Source organism: Cyprinodon tularosa, unplaced genomic scaffold (genome assembly GCF_016077235.1).
Source record: "Cyprinodon tularosa strain WSP-4 unplaced genomic scaffold, ASM1607723v1 ctg321, whole genome shotgun sequence".
NCBI lineage: Eukaryota > Metazoa > Chordata > Actinopteri > Cyprinodontiformes > Cyprinodontidae > Cyprinodon > Cyprinodon tularosa.
This window is the reverse complement of record NW_024039032.1, coordinates 561918-574834: the sequence shown is the minus strand read 5'-3', so window position 1 is coordinate 574834 and position 12917 is coordinate 561918. Positions and strand designations below refer to the sequence as shown.

The window sequence follows — 12917 nt, the reverse complement described above, 5'->3', positions numbered from 1 at the left end:
TGGCGGCCCTTTCCTCTCTGAGCAGCGTGCATAGCCGCTTACGCTGTTGTGGTTAATTAGGACAGGCTGCTGAGTTAACTTATATTAGTTGATCAGATGTTTTTATGGATGTAAGGATACATACTTTAGCAGAAAAAGGATATGATTTCATTTCATTGAATCTTAGAGAGAGATTCATTTAAAAGTATAGGTTAAAGAAACTAATGTTTAATTAATTGAACAACCCTTTGAAAAGGCATTCTACTTAGTTTTTATTGACAGAATTATGTATCAATAAATCTCAAACTGTGCAGAGTTTCTTAACTGGTCCTCAGGGCCCAGTGTCCATTACATTTTAGGTCTTCTTCTTCTCCTTGAATTGGATTGGAAGTTGGGGGGGGGGGAATGTAAAGGTTGCATTACCGCTATCTACTGATATGGAGATTACAAGATGACTGGATGTCTAGAAATTAATTTTACATATCTATTTTCCTACTTTTACTGGTTATCATTTGTATTATTTTGAGTATTAAGAAATGTATTTCATGTATCATAAATACATATTCAATCAACCTGATGAATGTCAAAATATAAGGTATATAAAACTTAATTCTTACTAATACAGTTTTGTTTTTTTTGACTTTCTGAAATTTAAGTCAAATCATTCACCAGATCATACAGTCAAATTGATTTAAAGTTTTCTATCTAAGGAAAACCAGTTGATTGCATCGACTCATTGACTCAAGGGTTAACACTCACACTAAGCATGCTTGTAGCGACAGTGGAGATGAAAAACTCCCTTTTAACAGGAAGAAACCTCCAGCAGAACCAGGCTCAGTGTGAGCGGCCATCTGCTGAGGCCGACTGGGGTTCAAGGAGACAGAAGCAGAGATACAGAAAGAAGCAGAGATACAAAAAGCAACTGTAAACTAGTTCCATAGAAGGCCCTGTCCGGGAAACACACAGCCAGGCAGACGAGGTCTGAGCCAGCTCCCATGTTAGCGGAAGAAAGAGAGCACCTCCAGCCAGTCACAGTCATAGAAACAGGACTACACTGAAAAACAGGCTTATCTCGAACATCTATAAACAAAGGTGTTACAGCTCTGACTAGGAATGTGATTTTTACCAGAAAAAAACATTTTAGTTATCTGCAAATGGAACAACAGAGAACAGAGTACTTTTAATAAATATAAAAACCGCATTAACTTAAGCAACGATCTTCTGCTTCGTCATCTTCCTCTCCTTTGCAGCTGTAGCATCTTTTAAGCACATTCTCCATTTAATTATTTTATTTCCACGATTAAATCTCTAGTTCCAGTGGAGTGAAATAGACATTTCCTGTTGTCTGTTGTCATGGTGACATGTCTGTTGTCATGGTGACTATTTCCAATTAGGACTCCGCCGATAATGGCTTTTCATACTTGTTACGCATGTACTTAACTCTGTATCTACTCAGAGTTGGCTAAACTGACTCTCTGCAGCTTTTATGTAACTGTAAACTCAGAGTTCCCGACCTTAGGCTAGATCAGTTTTAAGTATTTTAATCTGATTTTGTTAAACCTTCCTATTGAACTAGACCTCTGTGTTTTAAAGGATCTCTGTTGTTGTGTTCAGGTTTCATTTTTCTCTCTTGACATTTTAAATATTGTACTAGATATGATTTAACAGAATCAAACTTCTTAAAGCTACAGTGTGTAATTTTCAGCGACATCTAACGTCCAGACTGCAGACCGCAGCAACATGAACATCTCCCCCCCACCGCTTCTCCCCCCCAACAGTACGGCAAGCGTTACGGGACAAAATGTCTTCCACGACGTCGGAATCACCTACCTTCTCAAGTGATGAGGTTTGTTTACATAGATAATTTTACAGATAGTATTTCATTAGTCTGTGTAGGGTATAGATTATTGTTCTATTGTTCAGTACCGTCTCAGTTCATCTCTCTCAACTTGCCGTAGTTGTCATGATGGGTTACAGAGCAAGCCCAATATGCAGAACACACACGGAGGCTGGATGAAAAGTTAAACAAAGTTTATTGAATCACAAGCACATGAATATTGCACTGGAACTGGAACTGGTCAGGGGGCAGGTTCACTGGAGTCTGCAGGGATGACAGTTCAGTTAGCAACGGACTGATGAGTTATGAGTCTTAGATATTTCTGAGGAATACCTTGAAGGAGTTCGGGTTTCTCTTTGAGAGAGGAAACTGTTGGGTCCAGAGACTGTTTGTTCAGCAGAGTCCAATAATTGCTTCAGCGTCTTACTTCTGACTTTGAGGGCAGACCTTGATTTGAGTTTCCAGCTCTTAGCCAAGAGCTGCAGGGGAATCCACAGAAGAGTCTTCAGGTTTGGCTCACGAGGGCAGGCTCGGCAGGTTAAGCTCATCCAGAGCCTCAGGGAGAGACAGGATTCCTGTGAGGCAAAAAACAAGGAAGAATTAGAATCTTATCTCATCAAGAGATAGCTAAGATTCTCAGGTTACAAGGCTCAGGTCGCTAACCAAACTAGATCAACACTGCGGCATTGAAGCAAGGTCTGAAGGCAGGTTATATAGCGCTGGACTTCTGATGATGAGATGCGCCACAGGTGTGTTGGAAGGCTCAGCTCAGGAGGACCCACGGCGCACTCTGCTGGAGGAAGGTGGTACAGCTCCAGATCCCAACAGTAGTTACTTTCGAGCGTAATGGGCGATCTCGCAATCGCTAGTTTGTTGGCTCTGCGCTGGCGTAGCGCAAAGATGTCTGCCTCCATGGCTGCGAGACCCGCTCCTATGTAATTATAAATAACGAATTCTAAGGCAACGCAAATATTAAGGTTAAGAGGCTGAGCTCGTAGATGATGATAAATAACATAGTTATATATAATATATTACATTTCTGACTGTATATCCCTGTAATTATTACACACTGTAGCTTTAAGAAACCGTAAAATAGCCCCTCAATTTTTATAAATCAGAGCCCACTCTAAAATGCCAAATTATTATAATTATATTTTTTCTTGTTGTTGGAGCAGAAAGTCCTAAATTGGTAATCATTCAATCTGCCAGTTTGTAGCTGGTTTAGTGCTGGTCTAATCCAGCCGATTTCAAAAGTTGTTGGTACGATTTCAAAAGTTGTTGGTTTTACTACCACTTATTTTGGACAGGAAGTTTGATGATTAATTGTGAACCCGAACTCAGGGGGTGAACTCTAACTCTTCTTGTTGAATTTCCAACTTCAGCTGTACTTCCAACTGGGAACTTCCCAATTCAAAGAACATTATATCTTGGATGATGGCTAGAAATCTTGCAAAATCAGATCTTAATCAAAATGGAAAATATCGTCGTCTGGGACATTTTTACTTCCCCGTCATGCTTGAAAACAGCAGGGATGAACAAAGTGCTTTACTGTGTATATTTCCATGGCTTTTAAAAACCTCCATGCATACTGTCTTGTGATTGCTTTGTTAAAAAAGAAACCTCTTAAATTTCCTTCTGGGTAGCATGTGATACTACAGAACCGCAATACATCATAATGCATTCATTTTCTGTTTTTAATTGTCCTTATTTATTGCTGCTTTTTTGGGCAATTTATGCTTTTTAATAATCTTAGATTGCTATTTAAATAAGAAAAAGATAAAATACAAACAATAAAACCAAATCAAAAAAAAAAACACAGTAAAATTAGCTGAAAAAGGGGAAAAAACGAAGAGGCACCGAAACACAAAAGATTTAATCTGCCTTAAGATAAAATTAAATCAAAGTCGATATAAAACAAAAAATACTGCATCATAGTTAAACACTGATATTAGTGTTGGTCTAAAAGATATAGCATATAATGTTCACACATAGTGAGCAATGTTTTATTTTTATTCATTTCATATATAGTCAGAAAATATTCATTTGCTTGTGAGACTTTTATTATATATCTCAGTTTTCAGGTACAGTTTCATCCTGCTTTTCTTAATGTTTGTGCTGCTGAGCCCACAGTCCTGATCCAGTGAAACTCCAGCCCTGGCTTTGTGGATGGCACACACACACACACACTGGGCTTTTCAGTGAGGAGGAAAGGGACACAAGCTGCTTTTTATTCAGCAACCAGCTCTCTGAGGATCTGACAGATCCTCTGGCAGTCCATCTGTGAACAGGCTTCTCTCTCTCTGACAGAGCTCTACATCTCTAATAATTCACACTTTCCCATTCCCAGTAGAACCATTATCCCTATCTGGACTGGGATTTTTAAACTCCTCACAGGTAGGTCCATCTCAGATGTGTGTTTTTTATTATTTATTTTTGTTTTCCTGTAGTTTGAGCAGATCAGTTAATGTTTGCAATGTATAGAGGGAAAGTTCCCATCAAATTTATGTCATCATATTAGTTTCTTATTAGAGTAAAATTATTGGACATTGTTTTGTTTTTTTCCTCATGTTTTTTATTTTTTAGCACCTTATCATGTTTTGGCAGTAAAAATTCAGGAAAATGCTTGTTCCCTGTAAAATAAGCAGAAACCATAAAACCCCCACAGGTGAAAATCAGGCTGTTGTTCATGTTCTAAACTTGCCTCTTATTAACCATCCTCAATATGGAGGCAATTAGAGCCACGGGTGAGCAGTCCTGGGCGGCATATGGTGTGTGTGTGAATAGGAGAGACACACTGATGTTTTAATTAGCTCTCCAGTCTGTAACTGTGTAACTGAAGCCCCTGTTGTTGTTTTTGTTGTAGGCGGTTTGAGTGTCTGCACTCAAACTCTTTGTTTGTTTTCCAAAACTACCACAATGCTGTGTTGAATTGATGTGCAGTGTTTGATAACGGCTTTGATTTGATCATATTTTGCATGAAAAGCTCTTTCACTTACTTTTTTTTTTATTCCATTCACATATTTATTAAAATCTTTCTAGCTGTTTTAATTATTAAAGTGGAAGTTAACTCCTAAAACTGTTGTAGTTGTATATATTAAGGCCAAAACAAAACAGCTCCAGGTGAAAAATTTTTTTTATGTCATCTTAAGATAATTTCATATGTAAGTCAAAAGATTTTAAATAATGTTAATGTGAAGAAAGTGACATCAGTGATAGTCATGCAGATATTTTGTATAATAGTGAAAATATCTGCCAACTAGTGCTTCAAGTTTTTGCTAATCTTGTTAATTAAAGGCGACTTTAACTGAAAACAACTACTTCTAAGCAACTGTTGTTTTTTTCACTGGTTTTCTTTGCCAAACAACCGCCGTCTCCTAACAACACCAAACCAGGGTGCTTCTTCTAGCTTTTGGGATTGCACTTTTCTTCAAATTTACTACAATATCAAGTTTTCACTAGAGCCTAATACAAATTTGCCTCACAAAAACTTTACAAAATGAAAGCAAAGATCAAATATGTGGATATCCTCAAGGAAAATCATAATATTGCAAACTTAGTGACAGGGTTGTCCTTGGTGTTTTAGAGTTTTAGGCCTGTAGTTAATGTTCACCATATGACGTTATATCCCTGCTGGGAGAGTCTGCCTTAATTAGCAGATAATTAAGACAGATGCAGACCCGTTTGCAGCCAAAACAGCAGCCTCAGACGGCCAATAAAATAATTTCATCCAGTAAAACCAAGATTTCACAGTCCCGTAAAATGTGCTGGAAGAACACCATGAAGTCTGGTCAGCTGCGAGTAGGAAAAAAAACAAAAACAAACAAAGACTGGCGTTCGTCCAGTTGTTGTGCTCAGCATCCTTCCTAAATTCTGCTGAAACTCCCGCTTGCTTTGTCCTCCATTCATACACAAACTGTTGAATGCAGGTGGGTGCATGAGCATTGCGGGGTCAGGATGTGACCGACACCCAGCCCTTGGTTTTCTGAGAAGCTCTTCTTCCTGGTTCGCAAAAAATAAAATGATATAAGCCAGTGATTACTTCTTAAAAATTTTGTATTACTTTTTCATTTTTGTTATTCACAAGTCTGCCACATTGTTCGTGGAGGAAGAAGCCTTGCTTGGTTTTTGTTATTGCACACTGCTAACCCTGTTGGCACATTGGAGAACCCCAAGCCTTTATTACCATCCCATCTTCAAACATGCTTAATCCCAAGTAAGGTCTACTGGGTACACCCTGGACAGGTCGCCAATCCATCGCAGGGCAACACAGAGACAAACAGGACAAACAGCCAATCACTCACACCTAAGGAGAATTTAGAGAAGCCAATTAAGCCAACAGTCATTTTTTTGAACTAGGGGTGGAAGCCGGAGTACCCGGAGAGAACTCATGCATGTTTAGGGAGAACATGCAAACTCCATGCAGAAAGACCACGAGCCTGGAATCGAACCCGGAACCTTCTTGCTGCAAGGCAGCAGTGCTACCCAATACCGTCACAGAGCAGCCCACCTTTATCACCATCAAGCCTAATTTAATTCACAAACAGATAAATATTTTTATATCATTCTTAAACAGCATTTGTCTAAATCGACTATATGCGGATTTCAATAAGTTTTGTTTTAGTAAGTTTACCAGATATAAACCCTTAGATTTAGCTTAGCTAAATGCTAAACTGTTACACCAACACTAAGTTGCTGTTGGGTTATTTCATAAAGGAAACTGTTTCGCGTTACATCTGTTACGTTCATTACAAATCTCTATTTTGAAGTTGAAACCTCTGAATAGGCTAAATTGTGACATCTACTGGCCGAAGTGGCATTTTGCAGCCATTTTTTTTTCTTTCATCTGCTGAAAGAAAAAACTGGTTGTATTTTGATAGAACAGAAAAAAGGGATGACAATACAAGCAGTAGGATATTTAATTCTGCATTTTTAAGACCTTGGTTGTAGATGTCATTTTTACTGCAATGCAAGAAAAATGGACTAGACACGACTCAGACTTTGCTTGTTTCATCAGATGCAGGGAAAAGAGGGGCGGCATGAAATGTATCCCGCTAAAAGAAAATTTCTAAAATGCAAACTGACTACAGATGAGGTCATTTAAACTAAGCTGTGATGTTTTCAAAGCCGTATTTGCATTAAGCTTAGGGCCTGGATTGCTCATTCAAAACATTTCAGAATCAGATTTGAGAACAAATACACCTTAATCCCTTTTTTCTCCGTCCATCCAACAAAACTTACCATCGGCGAGTTGGATATTTGAACGCCTGATTCCACCTTTGATCACCTCGTCTGAAACGTCTGATTAAAACCACATCAGTGGGGGCTCGGTCAGCTGTTTATGTTTGCGTCCCCTGCACTCATGTGGCTGAAAGCTGTTGGGCAGAGACGCCATGTGCCGCCTGGCCGCTGACAGTAATCAGCCAATGAAAAATGAACAGACGCACAAACATGCCATTGACAGCTGTTTGGGATCTTTGTTTGTGTGTTAACACTATCATTCGAGTGCAGCTGCATGGCTGACTGTGGCAATTATGTTCTTACTGAATAAGAGCCAGAGGAGAGGCTGGGTGTGTGTGTGTGTGTGTGTGTGTGACGGGAAAACATTATAATCTGATGTCTGACTAGGAGGATAGCCACATGATGCTGTGTGTGTACGTTAAGGCACACATGCTTTTTGAACTAAGTGTAATATAAAGCGGCTCAGGGACTAAAATATGAGCCTCAAGGATGGTGTTGCATGCTCACACAAACACACATGTGGTGTGTGTAGTAGGCCTTTTTTACCTCCACACACTGCAATAACATTTAGTTTTACACACACCCATTCTAAGACGCAGTCAGACATATGGTCCGTTCTCAGGACCCATATGTATTTACCCTCCCATGTGACCCAGGCTCTCCTTGAGATCCTCAAAGGCTCTGTTGTGTTGGGAGTTACATTCACCCACCCATCTACACCCCCCTCACGCAGCTTACATATGGAGTCCCATAAACACTCCCTCAAGCAGCCAGTGCCCACAGGCCTTTTCATGGTTAATTTGCTGTTCAATAGGTCAGGAGGAAAAGCAGACACACACACGCACACTTAGAGTCATTCTCAAATTCAGAGTCATACGACCGTCCCGGCACCAGGATCGCCTTGCTGCGTGTTTCCCACACAGATGTGACTCTTGTGACCCGCTGGGATCAAAGAACACGAGCAAACCTGTTGTTAACAGTCAACAGAGTTTTTCTTTTAATTAGAAAGCCTATAAGAAAGCAGCGTATTTATCGATCTATCCTGCTTAAAGGTCATAAAATTAGTTAAACTTGTCATTTGGAGAAAATTCATTTCACCCTGAATGTCTTATGAAAAAGCCATCCTTTAATTTGAATGCAGTTGTTTATTGGAGAAAGAATCCATCATGGAAAAATGATTAACAAAGTCAGTGTGATTAGCACCAGCCATGTTTCCTGATAAACAAGCATTTTGAAGTTAATTGGATATTCTAGGTATTGTTTTATAGGGTCAGTAAGAGGTACAAGGTTTTTCAGAAACCACTGGATACGAGACTCAAGTTATTGTCCATGAAAATTAGGAGTTAGGAAAATCATCCAAAGCTTACTGTTGTTGAGTCTTGTCACTATGGTGGCTGGGAAGTACAAAACAATATTACCGGTACATTTACCAAAGACACTTTTATAAGTTTGACAAAACAGTGGGTCTGCTGTTTGCATTAACAGAATCTGCTACCATCAAGTTATTTGTCATAGTTCATGAGTCGTGCATCATGCTCATGTCTGTGTTCAGTAAATTATAGCCGGTAATATGCGGAGGAACTATTACGACACAAATCACTGACATGACAGATTTGCACGAGATTAACGTCACAGACGATCTCAGACAGACAAAGACAGCAATTATTACAAATATTATGCTGGTAGAAGTCCCATCAGAATACGGCTAAAGTTGAAAACAGGCCGACATCATTACCTTTTCATCAGGTGGGCTAATTAAGCAATTATTCTGGTCCAACCAAGAGGACAGTTTAAAACACCACACAACTCATGAAGCTCTAGTCTGACCAAGAAGTTAACGGTAGCCAGACGTTGTCGATCCAAACTGTTTTGCCAACCTTGTAAAAGTGTCTCAGGTAAATGTGATGTTGTTTTCACTTCCTGGCCATCGTATGCTACCCCTCTGTATAGAACACGGCTCAGGATGCACCATGAAGCTAAAACTTCATGCACAACTGAAAAATTGGCCCAAAAAGGGCAAGGGGGAAGTGGCGGACAGGGAGAGTGGTGGCCTACTAGTTAGGGCATACAACTTGGAACCCTGAGGTTCTGAATTCGAGTCCCACTCCCTCAGACTGCCACTCTGGGTCTCAGAGCAAAACCCTTAACTCCACACTACTCCCTGGGCGCCGCACAATGGCCGCCCACTACTCTCCAAAGGGATGGTTGAAATGCAGAGGTAAATTTCTCTAGAGTGAGATCAATAAAGTTCAATTATTATTATGCTATGCCCACTTTTAGACTAATGGCTTTCTTGACTCACAAAACATTAATCAATACTGACCTTACAATTTGATGTTGTCATCATACTGAACATGGATACAGAGAGGATGTTGCTGAAGTGATGATCCAATATGCAGAGGAATAGAAATAAGGTTTCTATTGTTGCCATTTATCTCAAACGTCAGTTATCTGCTTGTCTGAGCAGAAAAAATATCTTCCACAAAGATGCTTTATCACCAGCTGTGACTATCTTCAGTTATGTCCTCTGCCATCAGTAGGATTGTTCTGCTATCCAGCTTATCTCTTCCTCTTGCTCCTGTTCAATATTTCCTTATCCTTCCTCTTCCTCATGCAGGCTCCGGGTTTTCCTGGTGATGACCTCAATCCTGTGCCCTGGCAACACCTACGCTGCGATGAAGGACCTGTCCTCATCATCTTCTCCTCTCACTTCCCTCCTCCACTACTCTTCCTCCAAGCCTTCAGTCGTGCCCTTCTCCCCTTCGGCCGGTCCGGCCTCGTCGTCGGGGGTGTCTCTGCAGTCTGCGTCGCTCTCCAAACAGCAGCCTTTCTGTCTACAGACGGGTCCGCACCTCATAGCCAGCATGCAGCTGCAGAAGCTCAACTCTCACTACCAGAACCTCGCCTCGGGAGTCTCCAACGGCCACTCGGCGCCCGGTGGAGCTCAGAAGAGCTACGGTGGCTCTCCACTTGGCACCGCCGGCCCTCTTTTGGGGCCCTCTGGAGGCCTCGGCAGTGGGAGCATTGGTATGGGGATCGGCATGGCGTCCCAAGGATCTGGAGCAAGTGGAATTATTGACTTTGACCCCGTTGACGAAGAGGTACTCATGTCTTTGGTGGTCGAGCTGGGTTTGGACCGAGCCAATGAGCTGCCGGAGCTCTGGCTCGGACAGAACGAGTTTGACTTCATGTCAGACGTTCCGGCCGGATGCTGACCAGCAACTTATATCCCAAACCTTTGGAATTAACAGAAATCAAAGAGAGAGAAGTCTTCTCTCACTAATCGTTTTCTTTCCCCTCCCTTTCTTGCTTGATAAACGAGACGAGGATACGAGGAGAGCGTTGAAGACACTAAAGGCACATTCTTGGTTCTCTTTTACGGACATTATGTTGTGGACAGCAAACTTTACAAAACGGCTTTCTTTAGTTTGTTTTGTAATGGGGTCTGTTTATGTTATGATGTTCTCACTCTAAGTTCTGTTTTCCCCTAAGAGAACCTCAAGCTCAATCAGAGCATTTTGTCTATCCTCCACCACTGAACCACTGGGCCTCAATGAAAACCAGCTGACTGATGTGAGAGGGGTTCAAAGAGACATACTAGCCGTTCTCTCGGAGGCCGCACTATAAAGACGAGTACGATGCACCTGTTGGACCCGGGATGGTGCATAAAGAACCCGAAAACAGCCGACCAGGACTTGATGGGAGAGCCAAAAAAAAGACGGCTAACACTACGCTTCCTGTTTTCTTTATAGACAATATTAAGCCTCCGCTCTCATGGGAAAGAGACCTCAGCCTTTTTCGCCTCACAAAGATCTGATTGTCTGAGAACTGGTTATCTCCACATACTTCTCTTTCTTTTTTTGTTTGAATTTAGATCAAGCAGTCGTGTCCTTGTTACTTAAGACAGCAGCTGATATCCATCAGGGGTCTTAGACAAGGAGACCTTCTATAGTCGTCCTGTTTTCTAAGCATAATGACTCAGATTAAGAAACGCGGAAGCTTTAGCATGTGACATGAATGCCTTAAAATATGTCTAGCTGAGGAGCACAGACCTTCCAAACCCAGTGGGGCCTTTTGGTCATCTCTTAGCCGAGCTAAAACAATACAAACACAAAATATGTCATCTTTAGACATAAAATCCAACCAGTTATATTGATGCACCTTCAACTGCACTGATTATCTACTTTAAACAGCCTTTATCAGCTCAGATTCACCTCAACATGTTCCTGCAGAGGAAGTGATCTCTGCTCCACCTCTTCAGCCTTGTGTTTCCACGCCTTTTGACCCTGAGCGGATGCTTCAGAGTCCGCCTGTCATGTTGCTGTCTAGGTTGATAATAGAAAATCAAGCCGTTTATTTTCTAAGATGTTTGCCTGATTTGGTTTCATATCGTAGCGCTTTCATTTGTTTTAACCTACAGCAATGTTTTATCCTGGCAGCTGCCTACACTATTTTAGAGGAGTGGAATCACTTGCCTGTACAGATCCCTCAGACTTGAGATGCTGAAACGTCAAGCTGATAAGAAAAGGGGCTTTCAGTGGATCTGACTAGTTCCTGCAGCTCAAATCAGATAGAAGCTGTCAATGTATGTGGAGACCTATCAATCCTACTGTACCCTATGTGTTCTTTGCTTTTTTTTATTTGTTTAAAACAACAGAAATTAAAGAATTTACCAAGAATTTATGGCAGATATTTCTGGTCAAACTTTACATAAAGATCATCCTTGGATGATCTTTATGGAGGAACCCGGAGGCTCTGAGATGTTTCCTCTGTATTCAGCTGAAGCCTTAGAAACTGTTTCCTGAAAGAGTTGAATAAAATGTGTGTTTACGCCGTGGACGCCTTGGGTTTAAATTATGTAAACCTTTTTATACATGTGAAACAAGATGTCTAATGGTGGTTTTCATGTTAGCCCTGTTATATGATTTAAATACTTCATAAACGCATCTGTAGACAGAAAAACCTAAATCAATATTTATCAGGCAAAGACTAGTGATTTTAACTCCCTGGTGTTTATTCTTTCATTGGTCATGTATTTATATGATCATAAATAAAGTTTAAACTGTATGATGCTCAGGTTTTGAGTCTATCTTGCTGAACTGCAAAAAAATTCAGACCCCTTAAACATTTTCCTATTTCTTTACGTTACAACTCTAAACAGCATTTTATTTGCATTCTGTGTGGGACTAAGACAGCTCTAAAGGTTTTGTTTTTTTAAAAGCAGAGATGCTTTTGTTTTCAGTCCCTCTTAGTCAATATTTTGTAGAACCACCTTTTGATGCTAAACGAGTTGCACATCTGGAGAATGATAAGTTTTCACACTTTTTTTTTTTTTCAAAAGTTCACTCACATTGGATTAATAAACCACTTTATATTATCTACTGGGTTCAAATCAGACTTTGACAGAGTCTTTCTAATAGACATGAACATTTGGTCTAAAGTATTCGAATGTCATGCTTGATGTGTGTGTCCTGATGGAAGGAGAACCTGTGGACCCAGCAAAAATCTATACAAATTCAGTTCAAAACTACTTTATTGATTAATCCAAAAAGAAATTGAATAAAAATTAAAATAAATACATTTGTTGATTTTATTTTACAGCCTCAGAATATTTTTTTCCAGGATTGCTCCTTGTCCAGCTCCTCCCCAACATCCCATCAATTCTGACCAGCTTCACTCTCCACAATGAGAGTGGGAGATGCCCACAGCATGATGCTTCCACCTTCATGTCTTACTGTATACAGGATGGGTTCAAGATGATATGGAGATTTCCTTCATATGATACATTTAGGCCAAAAAAACAACAACAAAAAAAACAGTTTAGTAGCTCTGGTCTGCATAAAGAGGCCAGATTTATGAAGGT

At 40.4% G+C, this 12917-nt stretch overlaps 1 protein-coding gene across 1 annotated transcript; it reads left to right on the top strand.

Moving 5' to 3' along the window:
• Nucleotides 1-4038: 4038 nt before the first annotated feature.
• Nucleotides 4039-12130, top strand: cited1 (Cbp/p300-interacting transactivator, with Glu/Asp-rich carboxy-terminal domain, 1). The gene is made up of 2 exons (XM_038293154.1): nucleotides 4039-4210; nucleotides 9672-12130. The coding sequence occupies exon 2, from the start codon at nucleotides 9691-9693 to the stop codon at nucleotides 10267-10269; it is 579 nt and encodes a 192-aa protein (XP_038149082.1). The 5' UTR covers nucleotides 4039-4210; nucleotides 9672-9690; the 3' UTR covers nucleotides 10270-12130.
• The last annotated feature ends 787 nt before the right edge of the window (nucleotides 12131-12917 follow it).